This window comes from Cryptotermes secundus, unplaced genomic scaffold (assembly GCF_002891405.2).
Source record: "Cryptotermes secundus unplaced genomic scaffold, Csec_1.0 scaffold196, whole genome shotgun sequence".
Classification (NCBI taxonomy): domain Eukaryota; kingdom Metazoa; phylum Arthropoda; class Insecta; order Blattodea; family Kalotermitidae; genus Cryptotermes; species Cryptotermes secundus.
This window is the reverse complement of record NW_019735556.1, coordinates 835,625-855,501: the sequence shown is the minus strand read 5'-3', so window position 1 is coordinate 855,501 and position 19,877 is coordinate 835,625. Positions and strand designations below refer to the sequence as shown.

The following is a 19,877-nucleotide window of genomic DNA, read 5'->3' as shown; positions in this document are numbered from 1 at the left end:
ATTACAAAATTTTAAGGTGTCATGGTGGTAAATATAAAAATTATAATCTTCAGACATGTGAGCCACGCTGCCTGTGTATAGGTACCCAGTGTTTTAGAGGATCCTGAGATCTGTAAATTATGAAGCTTAGACGTTAGCTGAAGTTAATAATATTGTGACATGTTGCGCAAAGGAGAACCCCCGCCACCAGCAGTGACGCGGCGGGTGAGTCAGCGCTCCCCTCCCCCTCCTCCGCACGGTAACGTAACGGTGACGCAACAGGATTGCGAGAGACGACGGTGGTAACAGCGGTTACTACCGCTAGCGTTACTAGCAACACAGCGCCAGGCAACAAGGGTGTTATTACGTGGCCGTTTTCTGTATGGTCCGATCAAGGTTACATGAGGCGCAGCGAAGGCTATTCACAGTTAGTCCTGGAGCTACCTACGAGTCAGTCCTGGAGCTACCTCCGAGTTAGTTCCGAGTTAGCCAGCAACCAGTCAGTTGTATTGTGGCATTTGGAGTGTACTATTTGTGATACTGCAGATAGCAGTAATCGTAAATCTGTAATTTGGGTGATTGTAAGTGCGAATGTGAAATAAAATTCGCTACATCAAATACAGCGTGAAGTTATTTGTCGCGATATACGCCCGATACGCGACAATATATTCTTGGTCTATCAGCGATATCAGTTAATTAAAAATTACTGACCTTTCAGGGGGCCATTTCTGTCCCCCATCATCAGGGTCTGATGTGGCATAGGATCCAAACTGTCCCATCTAACCCATGAACAAAGCTGGGAGTGAGCCTACTGGGGGTTGGGTGTTAGCAGAGAGAGTCACAAGTTTGCTTGGCTTAGGTATTCCTCCAGATTAGTGTCTCTCAATACTGCCTCATGACATAAGTTGCTGAGTATCAGCACCAAATGAGACTGAAACCCCTGTCGCTGTTGAAGATTCTGAGGTGCAGCTTGACTTCAGTGACCTCATTTATAAAGTGGTCCAAGGATCGTGGAGCTTTACTCAGTATGGAGGTGTTGGTGAAACTGGTGTGACCTGTATCAAATCTGAGTTCTGCCACCTCTGACTTCTCTGGCCAGAGAAGGCCTTTTATTGTATTTGTAAGAACCTGTCCTGGATTCCATCCTGAGCCACACGAATCAAACTCAAGACTCGCAAACCCTACTGCCTGAAAATCCATTTTAATATAATCTTCCCACACACACCTAAGTTTCCCAAGTGATATATTCCCTTCAGGCTTCTAGACCAAAATTTTGCATGAATTTCTCATCTCTCCTCTGCATAGTAACATCCACTCGTCTCATCTTCCTTGATCTCATCACTCTAGCAACATTTCTTGGACAGTACACATCATGGAGTTCCCTGTCATGCAATTTCCTCCATCCCACTGTTACACTCTCTCCCTTTGACCAAAATAACCTCAAAAGCAGTGCCCTAAAATACCCTCACTCCATACTCATCTCTTAAGGCTTAAGACAAAGATTCATGTCCAATTACGAGAATACCTCCTTTTTCCTTTCATTCTGGGAAACCACTGTCTCAGACTGCATTTCCTATTCATATGAGGGGGCATGCTGAGTAATTCTTTACCCAAAAATCTTTGATCACTGCTATCCAGTTGATTAATAATTACGACAGCGACCAAGGGCCATGGTTAATAAAGACAAATGATCAAGGATGCTGTGAAAATTGCAGCTCACGTGAGAGGGTAAATAAACAAGTAGCTGAGGCCATTGTTGTAATTACAGCTTGCCCATGCATGTCTCAGGGGTCACTAATGAGACCTCAAGTGGATGTGTAATGAACGCAACCAGTCTTGTATGATTTATATCAGGGTAAACCACAGGCTTCACGGCAACGTTTGATTTTATGACTTGAAATGGAATCATAAAGGCGACAACATAAACAAAGGGGATAAAGGTGAATTTGGCGTCATGAAAGCAGACTGATTATTGACCTTGGAATTACATGGCGCTAAATGGTTATATTATGTTTTGCACGATTTACCTCTGAACAAACCAACCTATGCAGCCACTGGAAATGAGGCAGCGTGGCAGAGTGACTAACCGTTACCATTCCTGCAAATCGAACCCTGGTCATCCAGGCCGCAGCTAGAGAATATATAAAGCGGACCGCTGGGATGCATAAAAGTAAAATCTTCATTACCTTGATTAAGTGAATTGGTTACAGACTAAATTCAATTCTAAGGCCGCGCCATAGCTCAAGCGTTTAGTCGCTGGCTTCTCACCGCGGCGGCCATAATCACCCTCACCTATCATCTGGGGCTGGTACAATAGGCCAGAAGTGGCCGCAGTACAAGGGACTTAGTCCCACCCCACTGGCAATAAAAAACATTTCAATTCTATGCTTTGGTATTAGCAATGTTAAGTTTCCGCTTTTATTTCGATTTCTTATATACAGCCTTACGACTATTATCACAAGGTACAATACTGAACATTATCATCAGCAAATTAAGCATTCCTTCGATACATTAAACGTAGCGCAAACTGACTGAAATTTAACGCTGCCGCTCTCCTTCGAGTGGGTGGGTTTACAGACGCATCAGCATCTGCAGTTGTATGTCCTGGACATAGTGAAACTGAAACGTTCGATATAATATTAAATAAAATTAAACATTCGTCAAACTGTTGACTGATACAACTAGCGATGAGTAAACCTGTAGGGCGAAACAACGATAAACAGGCCTACTTGGTTAAAAATTTACAATAAGAGGGACTGTACATAGGCTACGGTAATTTTACAACATAAATATAAATGAAATGACACATTTGGAAGAATAAATTATAGACTTACTTAACCTTGTCTATCTCAATACCAAGAAGGATTGCCAGGACGTAAGAAGCGTCACGGTAATCATCTCCTAAGGCATTCGACAATGCGCCGTGAAGATGGAAGGTTTCGTGTACTCTACCGCAAAGATTTTATTTAGACCCCGGAGGGTTTTTTGACTTTCATGCAGGAGCGACTACGCAGTAAAATGTATTAAGAACATACTGTGATAACTGTTAATCGAACAGCAATCGGTGCCGAGATATTACAACCAAAATTATATTAATATCCAAAGTGACCGAAATCACACTGCAGTATCTAACAAACTGAACACTGACTCTCTCTTACTCCTACAGTTTAATGACTGCAACTCCATCTTAACTTCAAACCTTAGGTTTATATCCGAATATCACATAAGTATAATAAACAGAGGCGAGCGTAAAAATCAATCCACCGCCTGAAAAGGACCAACGCCCAAACCTTGAGCTCCAAAAGAAAAGAACTGAAGGGAGATCTCGGGTTCCCACGGCGACGACTGTGAAGATTACCGTCTTCTGGGAAGCGACGCCATGTAGTCTGGTAGATGTTCAGGGACTATTTAGAATGAATGTACTGCCTCCACCTTTTGAACGTACTGTCCCCACCTTCAGAATACTATATGGAGCCAGTATGTTCCTGCGAAACGTCAGTAAACATATACCAGGCTAAACGGCAGCACATCCCAGAATATTCTAGAATTGGAAAGGTTTCTGGGACGACAACACAGACATGGTATATTTGCATGTTTGCACTGAGTCCATCTACGGGAAACCTGTCATGAAACCCATTCTCCTCGTCGACATTATAATCAGTGTATTCCAGAATACTGAACAGGAATGGTAATGCTATCCCCGAACCAGACCGTGAAGGCCCATTGAGTTGTGAGACGTTGAGGGTCCCACATTATCTAGACAAACGGCTCAAAGATGGCGGCAAGGCTGTCAGCCCTACGCGCCGGCCGCGCTTTACTCCTCAGGAAAATTATTTAATTCATTCCTGGTACTCATTTCTGTTAGAGGCTGAGTAAACCCCAGGGTATCATGATATTCTATGCGATCTTTATGAACTACGAATTACAAGGAACGATAGATTCTTGGTCCCACCGATGGTGTCCCCACCTTATTGCGGTGGTGGGGTTTGAGTGCTCCTGAGACCCTGAGAGCAAAGTCGGAGATAGCGTAGCGACTGGTAGGGTCACCCATGCTGGACATGTCAAGGGGTAGGAGCCAGACGAAGAGGGACACCCTGGTCCTCCAAGTTGGGGGTTGGGTGTGATTCTAACAACCTCACAAGGTATAAACTAAATTGTCCAGAAACTAGACAATCAGCCTCAGATGGATGGACTGAATGGAAATCAGGAAAGATGAAGAACAGAGAAGAAAGGAGACAGATTGTTCAGGAGGCCAAAGCTCACCCTAAGCTGTAGCGTCTAGGGGATGGAAGGAAGGATAGATTCTTGGATTAATTTTGGACACGGTTTAAGCTGCTGAGGTTATATCGTGTAGAATCAGAGATATGATTATGAATGTTGGACTAATAAGCTTGGGAAGGGGGCTCTCCAAACCTCTGTGAAGACATCACCGATTTCAGTTGGAAAGACTATGAAAACCATTAAAAGGCCTCGTTCCTGAACAGGTGATCTACCTGAGATTCGAATCGGGTTCGTCATTAATTAAAGTCTAGCGCGCTGCATTCGAATGTAATGACTGAGAAAAACCATGGAAAACTTCAGTCAGAATATCCAATGTCCGGTTGCAGATTTGAAGTGGGTACTGTAATCGTCCCCGGCATATATCCACACTTAGTAATTATCATTAATAAGTATTTCCATTACTTCGAATAACTACAGCGAAAGGAAAGGTACTTGTATGTACNTGAAGGCCCATTGAGTTGTGAGACGTTGAGGGTCCCACATTATCTAGACAAACGGCTCAAAGATGGCGGCAAGGCTGTCAGCCCTACGCGCCGGCCGCGCTTTACTCCTCAGGAANCGCAGTCTTTAAACGCGGGCTCTCAAAGTAGTGACGAAACGCAGGCCCAACGCAGTCCCTCTGATTAGAAGTTAACTGTACTGTCGGAATAAGAGCAGCCCAGAAGGTGTTGTGTAATTGATAGTTAATAAATTCAGTGTTTACTCTTACATTACATATACATTAAGTGTTGTGTATCTTTGTGATCACTAAGTGTCTTCACAACCCCTATTCAGTGAGTCTAAGTCCAGGATCCCAACGGCCTTCCCCTTCGACCTGAGGCCCGTAAGCCCTGAGAAAGAATCCAGCTCTACCCATCTTTACCCACTAATCCCACTGTCCAGGAGACTAGCGATTCACCCCCACCCTTCATCCATCCTAAAGCCCCTGAGAAACTACCTAGGAATCGGACCCGTAATCGCAGCCGGACTCCCGCATCATCAGTGACTGACATCTATAGTGGTGCAGGTCAAGTGATTAGTGAAAGGTAAGACAACTAACCTTGAACCGACCCAAGAAACAAATTACAAAGTGGACCCCAAAGTAAGGGCGAGTAAAAGAACAGTTACAGTACATTAGGCATACAGGTTAGACATGCTGCAGCACCGCCAGCCTGCTAGGTTTCTTTTTATTCGTGAGGTGGGGTAAGACCGAGTTCGTTTGATAGTCGGCCACTACTCAGCATATTCTACTGGGCCCGGATAATTATAGATGTAGAGTGGGAAGCAGTTACTGGAATGAGAAGTGGCTGGGGAAACCGCAGTACTCGGAGAAAGCATGTCCCAGTGCCACTTTGCCCACCACAAAACCTACATGACGATCTGGGATCGAAGCAGGGCCGCCGCAGCAGAAAAATGGCGACTAACCGCCTGGGTGGTTGGCAATGTAGCAGGTTGGCACAGCCATCTTGTCAGGCAAAAAGAAAAAAAAAAAGAAGAAGAAAAGAAAAAGAAACATGTACTCGTATGTCAGCAGCATTATATGAACTTGGTGCTCTCTGCTAATCGATGTTCCAGCGATGAATGAAAAGTTCCTGACGTTCCATTTGAGGTAATGCCGATATGGGGACAAAGCCCGCAGGCTGGCGTGCAGTCTTGGAAGAAATACAACATTAGATCATTGTCTGGAAACTTCCAACACGTTCCAACTACCTTAATGCCCGTGCGTGATGTCGGAATATTCTGACAAGTTTCACGAGTCATATCGTGCAAAACGTATCATACCGCACACGAAGAGTCAGTTCCCGAGTTCCCCTTAACTGTCAGCAACAACATTTTGGTACTCGCTACACAGACCACGTACAATACCGTATAATGAGTTTGAAGGAGAGTTATCAGAAAACTGCACGCGTGTTTATCGATACTGAGATACTGGTTCAACAAATAAAAGAGAAAATGCCCCTATCTTCACTTTCCCGACTCGGGAAAATGGAAAAACATAGCAAATAATACACTACTTGTATCAAGCCTCTTCTGTTATCTACATATGCAAACCGAAAAATAAAAATTATATGCGTGACAAATCCTTATAGTCTTCTACTTCTTAATGTATTTAAAGACACTTTCTCAGCTGCATATGCTATACGGTAGCGGAGTAATGACCAGCTTGAATATCTGCCGTAAGTTCAAGCACAAAAGGAACAGGATGAGGTGTTCCTTACAAACTTCAATATAGCATCACAGTCCATCTTTATTAAAGTATATGTGAAGTTCTGTTTTATCTAATTATGTTCTGAACTGAGTGGTCCATTCGGACGAATACCAATTTTCAGAAAATATAAAATCAAACTCTGATTAAACTTTAAGGTTTTCTCCATGGTAACTGTTCAGATTGTGGTCTTCTGGGATATGGCACTGCGTAGTCTTGCAGACGGACATCGAAATATCGGAGAAACACGAAGACTCCATATTCAGGGTTGAAGTGCATAGACTGAGGAATAGAACGGGCAGAAAGACACGTTGCAAGGCAGGTGGCCAATCAGATTCAAGGGAAGGGGTGAGCAAGCTATTACCCCAGAATACAATCCGAAGATGGACATATGTTCATGAATGGTGAGTAGATAAAGAGCTTGAAGAAGACGGCTGCCACCTGTTTTAAGGCACCATACCGGGATTCGCCCAGAGAAACTGACCAGCACCACAATCGGGGTAACAGGCAATCCGGTCATGATTGGAGCCGGACACTTCGCAAATACGAGTCAAGAGCATTACCCTTACAATATTTTCTCCACGACAGATAGAGGGGTCACGTGATAGCATAGTTGGTTGAGGCACTATGCTACAAGCCGGAATGTCGTGGGTTCGATTACCAATGAGATCACTGGATTTTTCAATCGACCTAATCCTTCCAGCCGCACTCAGAAATGAGTACCAGGAATCTTCCTGAAGGTAAACGGCAGCTGGTGCGTAAGGCTGAAAACCTTACCGCCATCTGTGAGCAGACTGTCTAGAAAATATGGGAACCTAGATGTCTCACAACACTGTGGGCCTCCACGGCCTGTTAAGGGATAGCTTTACTATTAATTTTATCTTTAAAAGTAAAAGTAAAGCTATCCCTGTACCAGGCCGTGAAGGCCCATAAGGTTGTGAGACGTTGAGGGTCTCACACTATCTAGACAATCGGCTCAAAGATGGCGGTAAGGTTGTCAGCCTTAAGCGCCGGCCGCGCTTTACTCCCCAGAAAAATTATTTAATTAATTCCTGGTACTCGTTTCTGTTAGAGGCTGAGTCGACCCCAGGGCCATAGTGCGGCTAGAAGGATTAGGTCAATTGAAAAAAAAAATCCAATGACCTCATCGGAACTTGAACCCGCGATCTTTATGACAGACGAATTACCGGAAATACAAATGTTGAAGAGTTCTGTCTTCTGGGATATAATTCTGTGTAGTTTGTTGAAAGTCAAAGCCAAAAGTCAAGCAGAGTTCTGCTTGCCACCTGCTTTCATGCTGGCTTCTTCATCAGCCAATTCTCCGACCCTGTAGATGGAGACAGCATGTTCCTCCAAAATGTCGGTTTACTTACAACGGGCTAAATGGCGTTACATCCAAGGAGATCAAACTGTGTGAACTCAGTTCCTGTAATATACACGTAAATGTTTATTGTAAATTTGGCTTAAGACATACAAAATCCATCATAAAATTCTTTCCGGTGAACCAACCGCCCATTAAAATTTTCAACGTGTCACGAACCAGAGTCAGCAAAGTACAGTTATGACAACAACATTTTGATCTTCATCAGCATCACCGTCTATTTGAAACAGCAGTGGCAACGCTGTAGCTCTCCGAATATCCTCATTCTCCTCTTCGTCAGCTATCTCCACGCGAAATATCGATTGAACCAGAAAATTCCCCATGAATTTCAACCCCCTCCTCTGTTTGTCTCATTTTGTCCCACCCTCGGATATTTTCCACTTCTAGAGTCTAGGCACAATGGGGCATCATCTACGTCACAACCAGTAACTTTAGTTAACAAGGACGGCATGGAAAAGATTACACTTAAGGCCACTCCGTACAGTAACGACACCCAAGTCTGGGGGCTGTGCTATGCCGTTGGGTGGGGGGGGAGGCCAAGGTCACAAGTATTATTAAACCGGGTCACAGGCCTTCGGGCGAACTGTAGGCTTCCTTTGAATGTAATTTACACGCCATTCGGAACAAGATTAAATAGCGTCTGAGCACTAGATGATTCAAACCCAATTGTTTAGTTCTGTTTCTTCTCTCTCTGGCTTGTTCCCTTTCAGAAATAAGTATGAAATTGTGAATCTTGTAGACAGTCGGTAGGACTCCTTCAACGGGGGATCAGTACGACGCAAGGCCGTTCCCTACACAGGACAACACACAGGGAGAAAAAAAGAAGACAGACATCCATGCCTCAACTGAGATTCGAATCCAAGATCCCAGTGTTTGAGCAGGCGAAGACATTTCGTGCCTTTGACTGCGCGGCCACTGTGATCGGCTGAGTTCTGATTTTTTGCATAAATCCTTCGAAAATATGGAAAAGTTCAGAACATTTTGAAGGGATGGTAACAAACCGAAATTACATTCACGAACAAGAGTAGACTGGATTCGAAAATTGGCTGTTATGTAAATAGGCAGCAGAAATCTATCAAATGTAATTTAAAAGGAATAATTAACTAGTTGCCGTTCATAGTGGTCGCGAGGTCTAAGGGATGAACTGTCTTCGCCTGCTCGAAAACTGGGATCGTGGGTTCTAATTCCACTCAAGGCATGGATGTCTGTATTGTGTGTTTATTAGGTGTTTGTGTTGTTCTGTGTGTAGGTAGCGGCATTGCAAAGGTCTGATCTCACATCCAAGGAGCCCTACCGACTGCGTATAGGCTCAAGAAACTGAAGAAAAAGCGGCATACGCCAAACAAAGGGTTCAGGAGCCATTATAATAATTCAATTAAATTGTTTATTATCTACGTGCTGAGTCAACAGCCACAAGGCCAATTACAAACACAGTACAGTGTAGATACAAGTATTTACATTATGGACAATCAGAACATAAAGTCAAAGACAAATTTAGAATTCAGTTGCCGTGTGTAGCGGCCGTCTGTAACCCCCTCTCTACATGAAGCCTGAACTAAACTCCGTCAAATATCTAAAACACGGTTCATTGCATAAAAAATCGGGATATCTCAGTCGGTTTACCGATGGGCTACGGGCTGGACGACCGCGATTCGATTCCCGAAAAAGCCAAGATGTTTCTCTTCTCCGAAGTGTTCAGATCGGCTCTGGGGCCCGACCAGCATCCTATACACTGGAATGTACGAAGTTTGTATAGGGCAGCTTCGCTCAGGGCATATTAGAATGGATCTTAGAGAGACAGGATGGGATGGTATGGATTGGATAGATCTGGCTCCGGATAGGGACCAGTGGAGGAACACGGTGATGAACCTTCAGCTTCCATAAAATGCTGGGAAATTCTTGAGTAGCTGCAGAATTGGCGGCTCCTCAAGAAGGGCTCAGCTCCATGAGTAAGTAAGTAAGTAAGTAAGTGCTTAATTAAGTAACTCGGTCTTTACCACAAACATACGATTCATATCGATAACATTTATTCATAAGACTGCTTGATGTCATGTATAGGGTCCATCTTTAATAAAGTAAAAGACTTGTTCAAATGCAAACTTTTCGCGTATTGCTCTGGGCAAAGGCGTAGAGGCCGATAAAAATAGTCGCGATGGGCGTTCAGGACTGCAACCCATAGGCGCACCGGGCGATGGATCTCCACCGCAAAGAACTCCTCACTCACGCACAAAGCCATTCGAGCCCCTGCGATGGGCTGTATTCCCTAGCGGACCCGAGAACGGGTTTCATTTGAACCCTCATACAAGAAAAATAATTCAGGTCTACATAGTATTCTATGTAGTGTGATAACTTCGGCAACAAAATGTATATGTATCTGTAGAAAGTAATAGATTCAGGGCGCCTGAGAACAGAGTAGCGAGAAAAATAATTTGACCAAAGAGGGAGAAAGTATCAGAAGGCCATAGAAAACTGAATAAAGAGCTTTATAATTTGTATTCCTAGACAAATATTATTCGAATGTTAAATAAAGGAGGATAAGATAGGCAGGGCATACAGCACGCATGGGAGAAATGACAAATGCACAGAAAATTTAGTCGAGAAACTCGAACAGAAGAACCATGCGTAGATGGAATGTTACTAAAAACTGGTTTTAAAGAAATACGGTATGAAGGTGTGGACTGGCTCAAGACAGGGACAAATGGCGGATCCTTGTGTATAAGGTAATGCACCTTCAATAAAGGCGGGGAAATTTTTGACTTACTGAGCGACCACCGTGCAAAACAATCAACAACGCATTTGTAAATACACGGTATACTACAAATTGGAGGATAATTTTCTGTTGTTTTATTTGTAAATGGCGTGGTTACATGCAAGATTGCAAATAAAACGTACTAGTTCTTGAATCCGTCTCCGATATTTCTATCTGTATACCATATTTTTCGCTTTCCTTCTAGGTCTGAAAGAGGAATGGCAGCCTCTTATACTACACTCCAAGAAGAGAAGGCGAGGAACATGGTGGAACCGGTAGACCTTGACCTTTGGATTGTTAATTTGGAGGCATATCGAGTTTCAGTCCGAAAATCACGCTGATGTATCCAGCTTGCACAGTGCACGCGGGCGGGTCTTCGTAAAGGACTCTCCTCCTCGTTTAAGAATAGTAAACAGCGGTTTACGTACAATTCCCGGACTTGCACGGGTTCGAGTTATACGAATCTGCAGACACAGGGATACAAAAGTATTTTTTTATTATTATTTATAGAGTTCAGGGCTAGAAAACCGAGATTAATGGTTGTGGGAATCCGTTGTGCTGACCATGCAATACCTTCTATCCGCAAAAGCTGGCACTATCTTCGCCGACAAGCTTGTGGACTAAAGACCAAGGAAGAAGGATACAGTTTAGGGACTTCGACTTCTACAGTCATTATTACCGGATGTACAGGGTTAGTGACTAGGCACGGGATTTGGATTGATAACTGCATTTGATTCTTGTAACGCGTAACTACAAATAGTTATAACATAGTCACAAACTTAACAAATCACTACAGCACATGCTATCACTCTGTTAAGTCTTCACTAGTCGTTGCTCGGTTACAGTTCGGAACAATGGAGATACTGCTGCTCTAGTGCTTATGTCGGTGCCGGCTGGCTACCATCTCACAACTCAGAACTAACTCATTACTTCAATCGTCGAATCTCAACTCTCGTGGCATCAACAGCCATCACTGACTGCTCACTGGCTCTCACTGGCAGTCAACTACTTAAGTTGTCCCTGTTCTTAACTAATTAAGCACTATGCCATGAAGACGTGTGGGGAAATGGAATCATAGATCAACATTTTCTTGATCTCGGCTCTAGTCGGAGGTGAGTGGCCAACTTCACGCTCCGGCCGCTTTACCCATGGAAGAAAGGGTTTCCAGTACCCACTGGATAGGAGGCTGGGTAGCCGTCAACTACTGACTACAAAAAGTCAAAATCAAGCTATTTTACGACTGTCGGTTTACCGCCAATCAGTCTGTCTTGGTGTCAAGCCCCTTGAGATGTAAGATAAGTTATTTTTTTCCCAACTGAACCCTTGCAGTAATAGTCCTTATATAACATCCTCTCTGACGAGAAGATGGATTTTTCTCTTACGAACATGCTTTGCCTTTAGTCAAGTGTACATTTTGCACATATGGCATGTTACTGAATTTTTTTTTCCTTTTACGCTATACACAAGTCCTCTGTCAGTACAAGTCTTGCAGAGCACAACATGCCTATCTTACGCATCTTATGCTAGAACGGTAGCGTAGTCGCTTGAAAGGTCGTAAGCTTGACCACCGCCAAGTTTAAGCCTCTTATATTTTCTGTCTGGCTTCGCCTTGTCCTATACCGCGAACATGTTCATTCTCATGATTTTGTATGACTTCTACTTGTTGCCTTCACAACTGTGTTATATAATTGTATACATACGGAAGGTTAAAAGCTCTGTGCAAATTTCGGTCCGGTGTGCACCTTGGAAAATTTCCAATGGTGCACAGAACCTTGTTTTGCAGGCGCTGAAATTTTAAGAGGTAATGTCTGACGCTAATTCGCAGACCGGACAAGCGTTAACATACTAGAATTCTGCATTCTGCCCACACAGTGTGTTTGTGTGTTTCATATGGTTCTCACAATAAGCATCGGATATTTCCCAAAACAGCATTAACCGGTTGGGCTTTGTAGCGTAGACACAGTGTGTTTCCTGTGAGGTACGGACTACATTTATATATTTAGTTTAGAAGAAATTTGGTCTTTAAAGGGTTAATGTGTATAATAAAATTGTTCTGAGATATAATTATTTTATTTTTGATACCTTTCATCCGGACACCTGTACTTCTTGATAGTTGCAATCTGTCAAGAAATTCTCCGCCCTGTATGAAACCTGGAATTTCATGGTCCTGTTCCAAAGAGCCCCTCCATTGGATCCTATCCTAAACCAAATTAATTTAGTTCAAACTCTCACATCATGTTTCTTTAAGATCCCCTCTGATGTTTCCCATCTACATCTAGGTCCCCAGGCGTTCCGGTTAAAGCGTACGCATCTGTCCTCGCTTATGCTCCTAGTCCCCCCCCCCATCTTACCGATTTACATAATAATTATGATCAGTAATATCTTCATAGTGATCTTTAGAAGAGGGATGGATAATGTGATGGTGTTGCTGAACTTCCGGTGATAGAAAAGTTAGTATCGATTTTCATTTTCATAAATATAACAAACAAACTAGACTTGTAAATAAAGATGCTATTAAAGAATGTGCAACATATCTATGTAATTTTAAACTGAGTGTGAATATTAAACAGCCATGATGTATATTCGAAATACAATTTTTAGCGAAAGTACAAATATTATGAAGCTTGATATTCCGTAATATATGACATATCTCTTCCATCCTTTTCGTTATTGTCACCGGGTTGCTGCCGATGTTGCTGATTGGCAACATCAAGGCGTTTTTCGTGGAATTCGTTTACTTTAGCTATAAATGTAAAACCTCTCACAAAACATACTGGTATAGAGCTAGAGACCGAATAAAGGCAACAGTGCGTAAGCGGCCGAAGACGTTTCGTGCCTTAGACCGCGCGGCCACAGTGATCGGCTTGTTAGTGCTTCTGATCCATATGTGGGAAGTTTCTAAGAAGCTTGCTGAAAATTTTCATGGTTTTACCTAAGCCTTATAGGCAAATGCTAGGATATTGCCTTAAAGTAAGTTACAAGTGTTTTTCTTTACGCATTAGTTATCATTCGCAATCATAATCACGTATGACTGTACACGGTGTGTCCAGGATCCGATAGGACTCTTTTTTTTTTTTTCTTAATTTTGCCCTGCAATGCCATCTGTTGGCGATTTGTGGCGTTAAGATTATTGAAGTTTCACCTGTGGCTGTCTATAATTTCAAAGAGCAATCATCGTTGCATTATGTGTTCTGACCTTGAACGTAACAGTACTGTTCAGACGCGAATCGGAAAATGGCGGTTGAACAGAGCCAACATCAAATTTTGTTTGAAGTTAGGCAGAACAGCCGGAGAAGCGTACGAAATGATGAAAAGTGTGTACGGTACTGATTGAGTCGCTCGAACATTTTTCGATGGCATGCTGTATTTCGTGACGGCAGGGAGGACATTGAAGACGCTCCACGTGCATCACAGCCGAGAACAAGTCGCACTGAAGAAAATGTGAAAAAAAAAAGTGATCGAAATTCCTGTATCAGACAGATGTGTTTCTGCATGACTTATCGAGAGGCTTTTGGGAATACCAAAAAGTACTGTGCATCAAATTTTGACCGAGGATTTGGGCAAACGGAAGGTCTATGCGCGGTTTGTACCGCACGAGCTGTCAAGCGATGAAAAACACGCCAGAGTGCAACACTGTAAAGACATGTTACGGTCGGCCCAAAGTGATACAGAATTTACAAAATCGATTGTTACTGGTGACGAGACATGGTGTTTTCAATATGAACCTCTCAGAAAGCGGCAGAGTGCAGCGTGGTTGAGCCCAAAGAAGCTGAAACCAAAGAAAGTGCGCATGCAAAAGAGTCGAGTAAAGACACTGCTAATCGTTTTCCTCGATTCCAAAGGAATTATTCACAAGGAATTTCTGCCAGGAGGTCAAACAGTGATTTCTGATTATTATCTCGGAGTCCTCAATCGTTTGTGGGCGAGAATTCTTCGAATTCGACCTGAATATCGAGAGCAAGGTTCCTGGTCGCTCCTCCACGACAATGCCCCATCCCACAAATCGAAGATCGTGCGCGATTTTTTTGGCCAGAAAAGGGATCACAGCCCTTGTTCATCCTCCGTATTCGCCAGATTTGGCTCCAGCAGATTTCTGGTTGTTCCCAAAAGTTAAGTTGGCGATGAAAGGAGACCGTCACGACACCATCCAGGACATCCAAAGGGAATCTACAGCACTTTTAAATGCGATTCCACAAAAGGACTACAGTGACTGTTTTCGAAAACTTTTCAATCGATTCCAGCTATGTATTGATTCAGAAGGAGACTATTTTGAATAAAAAGAGTGACATTTTGAAAATAATTCACGTCTTGTATTTTTAATGAACACAGTCCTAACAGAACCTGGACACACTGTGTATACAGGTGCCTGGATGTTTACACATTCGGGAACCACCACACGAATCTTTGATAAATGCAAGGAACACAAGGTGCTCTTCTTCCCCCGACGATTAATATTAGCTGAAAATGCGATTAAAGTTAAGTGTGACTGACAGCACGGTTTGAATTCCTTCATGAATATTAAAGTGAAACTATTGCTTGATAAATGTTCGGCTGACGCATAATTTTGGTGGAAAACTCGATTATGGGGAACATACTGTGTTTCGAAATCGCATTCCAGTTTAATCTCGTTTTCTGCCAGGGTTATTCATCGGTCGAAATTTTATCGAAGCACCTTTTCGCCGCTGTCCCCATTAAGGAATCGCGAGATGGAGTCCTTAGCAACAAGTTTTTGAACATTCGGTATAAGCGAAAGTGTCGACAAATGAACTTTTAAGAAACAATTTATGCTTTCATAATTTATTTTTGGGGGTTAAGCTTAGTGGTTGGAATTGCAAATGAAACCAGTGATGTGCCCAGAAATGACCGTTTTTTTTTTCTAATTGAACGTGGTCACACCGTCGTTATCCGAATTAATGTTTAACTTTTGAAATACAAAATGCTGTACTTCAATGTAACGTAACAGTTGCGTGTTTGAGCGTTACTTAGTTTACACCTCTTTTAATGTCACCATCGTCCAGCATGATATTCCTAATTTAGCCCACGTGTGTAAATGGATTGTTGGATTTTATCAGATTAGTTATGGACATGCACTTTCAACCGTTGTAGGGAAAACATATAATTATTATATGTAAGTTTTATTCAAAATAGCATGCGTGTCCATTAAATTTATTACTTTAATGTAAATTACAACATCATGAAATGACTTGTGTTGTCCCAAAGTACGCTGAATTTAATTGTATCTTAACATAGTGTACTTTATAACAGGTTTTCACATATCGGCTTCGAGTGGATAGCGTTTCTACTTTGAATTTAGGAGGTCTGGCGTACTAAAGTTGTCCTGGAAACCTGGTATGAATAGGTTTTATGGTTTTCCTCAGTCTCTCCAGACAATTCGGGAGACGAGGCCTAGTATAAGTTGGGCCACGACGTTCCCCTCTACGTCTTTTACTTCTTCGTTGTTCACCGGTCGTCCTACAATTTGACGTTATATAGTCTTGTGTTGCTGACAGTATCGCTAAGTGAATCATAAATAAATGATTATAGCCTATTCACCATCCCGTTTCGTATCTTAAACCAGGTCGTGCATATAGTAACCATTAGGCTTTAAAACGTTAATGGGTTACACCATTACAAAGGGAAATATCATAGTTTTTTCTCAATAAATTTAAATTTGGACTCCCTTGGTGGCACGACAAATATCCATACTTGAAGCACGTTTGGTGTTACCGTAGCTACAGCGTCTCTTATGCGGGCTTTCAGGTGTTGAAGGTCGTTGATCTTAACCTGGTACACAAAGTTCTTCACATAACCCCACAAGAAAAAAATTCACTTGGGTTAAATCTGGCGACCTAGGAGGCCAAGCGATTGGTCCACCTCTTCCAATTCATATTCCAGCCGTCTCTCTGTCCAGGTGATTCATAACATTGTGGCAAAAATGTGGCGGCATATGCGCGTAAACTGGGCATGAAAAAAACTTTCGGTTTTTCTTTCCGATGACATAAATCGGATACGTGTATGACAATTAGTTTCCCAGATATATATTTTTTATTTTGAATACCTTTCATCCGGACACCCTATACTTTGCTCATTTGAGAACGGTGGCTAATTTGTTAGTTTAAGCCTCTGAGTGGATTTATACAGGACTGTCACGGTAGCCGAGCGGTCTAAGACGTGTACTGTCTCTGCTCGCTCGGAAGCCGGGATCGTGGGTTCGAATCCCACACAAAGCATGGATGTTTGGTGTGTGTATGTGTTCATTCTGTTTTTGTGCTGCCCTGTGTATCCATATTAATACTATCCTCCCATCTACGTCTAGTCTTCCTAGTGGTTTATTTCCTTCTGTCTTTCTCACCAAAACCCTGTACGCATTCCTCTTCTCTCCCACGCATGCTATACTCCCTGCCAATTTCATTTTCCTTGTCTTGACCATTCTAATTACATTTCGCGAAGAGTACAAGTTATGAAGCTCCTCGTTATGCAGTTTTCTCCAGCCTCCCGTCGCTTCATCCCTCTTCGGTCTAAACATTCTCTTCAGCACCCTGTTCTCAAACACCCTCAGTCTATGTTCTTTTCTTAATGTAAGAGACCAAGTTCCATACAAAACTACAGGCAAAATTATAGGTTTGTACACTTTAATTTTCAGGTTTTTAGACAGCAGACGAAAAGACAAAAGTTTCTGGACTGAATGGTAGCAAACCATTACCTGAATTCAATCTCCTTTTAATTTCTTCCTGAATCAAAGTTTTATTACAGTCGTTCCCAAAATATCTGAACTGTGACACATTTTCAAAGGTCCTATTAGCTATCATTACGTTATGACTTTGTTCTGTATTCTGGTGACAAGACATCAGCTTACACTTAGTTTTTTTTTTGTATCTTTACGTCAAAACAAACCTCCTTTCTGGCGTAAATTACAACTTCTATGTTTTTCTTTATGGTGTTTAATACATTTCCCAATAAATTTACATCATCAGCATAGGTCAGAAGCTGATGTGTCCCATTCAGTTTCAGTTCCATTTGGTTCACCCGGACCTTCTTAATATTTCCTATTGTTGTTTCAATTATCTTGCAATTAACAATATTATTAAATTGGTAGTCACCTTCTTATGAATGCTCAGGCCGTGGTATAACTCTGGTGGTGCACTGCATTGGCCTTGGAGTAACCATGACCGTACACGACCGTAAACAGAGGGAGAGGTCGGAATTCCTGTGTCATTACCCGACGAAATAGAAGTATCCGGCGAGATTAGATCTTGATAACGATACATATTTACCGGTACTATAAACGTTTGTGTGTCATGGGGGAGCACCTGCCTCCAAAAATCTGCTGTCCATCGATTCATGCAAGATTATTCAGTATATTTCATCTCTCGATAAGCACTTTTATTACGATTTAAAATATTTAGTTCTGCCATTCCCCTTACAGTCGTTTTTAGCACTTTTACAAATACGAAACGCTTTTATCGCATAAAATTAATTCATTTGCTGTGGTTGCAAAACTGTACACTAACACCCGAGCACTAATTTTAAAACAGATGTAGATCATATCACGCGCACAACACATTACATTACTCTCAAAGTATCTGCATGCATAAAAACATCGAATTTCAAGTAGCTGTCTGCTGTATCTACCGTCCGTATTGACTGTCTTGGTAAACCCTCTGCTGTCGGAGTACCTAACGGCCTGGGGCGAGCAAGCGCATGCCCCACCCACACACTTCCGTAGAAACGGATATGCAGCAGTGGCGAATGCTGCGGTCTGGCGACGAATGCGCTACTGGCCACCATATAAGAAAATGCTTATTTCGATTTTGTTTTCAATAAAGTATCTAACTTTTTGCTAGGATCCAACTGAATGCATTACATGGGTTATACGTCATAGCGCTTAACTCCATATGCGTCATGCCATGGAAGGTGGCAGATTCATCGCTCGATCAGGTATCCCAAAAATGTGCGTTCGAGCATGCGTCGCTGTGTAAAAGAGGAACAAGGAGAGAATAAAGCTATTAGTATTGCCAGATGTGCGGTTGCATTTCCGCATGACCTAAATTCTAGACCAGAATTCGCCACTGATATGTAGGGATAACAATCAATTTTTTTTAATACCTGAAAAAGCAAACTAAGCGAAAATGTCATTAAATGTATTTTTTTACTGCTAGTGGGGTGCGACTAAGTCCCTTGTAGTGCGACCACTTCTGGCCTATTGTACCAGCCCCAGATGATAGGTGAGGGTGATTGTGGAGCAATTGGTGGAATGAAGATTGGTAGGGGAAACCGAAGTACTCGGAGAAAACCTGCCCCAGCGCCACTTTGTCCACCACGAATCCCACTTGACCAGACCCGGGATCGAACCCGGGCCGCCGCGGTGGGAAGCCAGCGACTAACCGCTTGGGCTATGGCGCGGCCTTCATGAAATGGAAGAACAAGTTACAATTTGGATGAGATTACGTACCAGATATGAGCATATTGTCACGTATTTGGGGTTTGCGTGAGTAATAATATCGGGTTCTGGGTTGGATTTATTGGCATTTCCTTAATTACAACAGCTCACAATCAGTGACTGTCTAAGTCTCGCTCCATTCCTTACTGGACCACGAGTGTCCTTTCTTCCGCTGTGACGAATGACGAAAGAAGAACCCCTTGCAACTGAACTCTCCTGGACTGAACTAACTTCCAGGCGAACCGAATATAGATCACCAGCTCCAGCAGAAGGTGCATTACCCTCTTATTATTTGTTTCGTCCGTTGCTACGAATCGTGCCTAGCGAGCTGCTACCCAGCAACGGAGGTCCCACTGTTGATTGCGTGACCTCGGATATGTGTTTACTATACCGTTTTCTAGCAATGGTCATATTCGTCACAATATGAAGACACACAGTCATGATATTACAATGAGTCTTTAGGATACGTTGTTTAGTTTCTGTGCTGAGACACAATGCGTCTGAGGTATTTTAGGGGAAGTTTATATTACAGCAGAATTAAACGTTTACTGGTACGTAACAGTTACTGCCAGTATACAAATTTATCTGGATCCAAGAATACAGTGAAAATTAAGTAAAATTATTTCTAACTTAAACTGTTTATGAGCAACCACAAAAACAAACGTGAATTTAAGAGGAAATAATCTATTTGAATACTCAGTCCAGTTCTGTATTTATTTATGTACCTATTCTAGAACTCAAAGGCCAATTACAAAGTAAGCACTAGAAGACGGAAAAACAAAACAAACATATACAAATAAAGAGAAAAAAGGTGACGTGTATCAGACCATTCAATTAGTGTAATCACGCCACGATGCGACGA

At 42.5% G+C, this 19,877-nt stretch overlaps 1 protein-coding gene across 5 annotated transcripts in view; it reads right to left on the bottom strand.

Moving 5' to 3' along the window:
• Positions 1-19,877, bottom strand: part of LOC111869548 (myotubularin-related protein 8) — a 47,043-nt gene that overhangs the window by 21,673 nt on the left and 5,493 nt on the right. For 2 of the 5 annotated variants that reach the window (XM_023861170.2, XM_033753468.1), the window contains exon 1: positions 17,676-18,201. The exons of the other annotated variants lie outside the window; for them this stretch is intronic. In XM_023861170.2, the coding sequence (XP_023716938.2) occupies positions 17,676-17,918 (243 nt within the window). In that variant the 5' untranslated portion in view covers positions 17,919-18,201. Of the gene's footprint in view, positions 1-17,675; positions 18,202-19,877 lie in introns of those variants that run through there. 5 annotated transcript variants of the gene reach the window in all.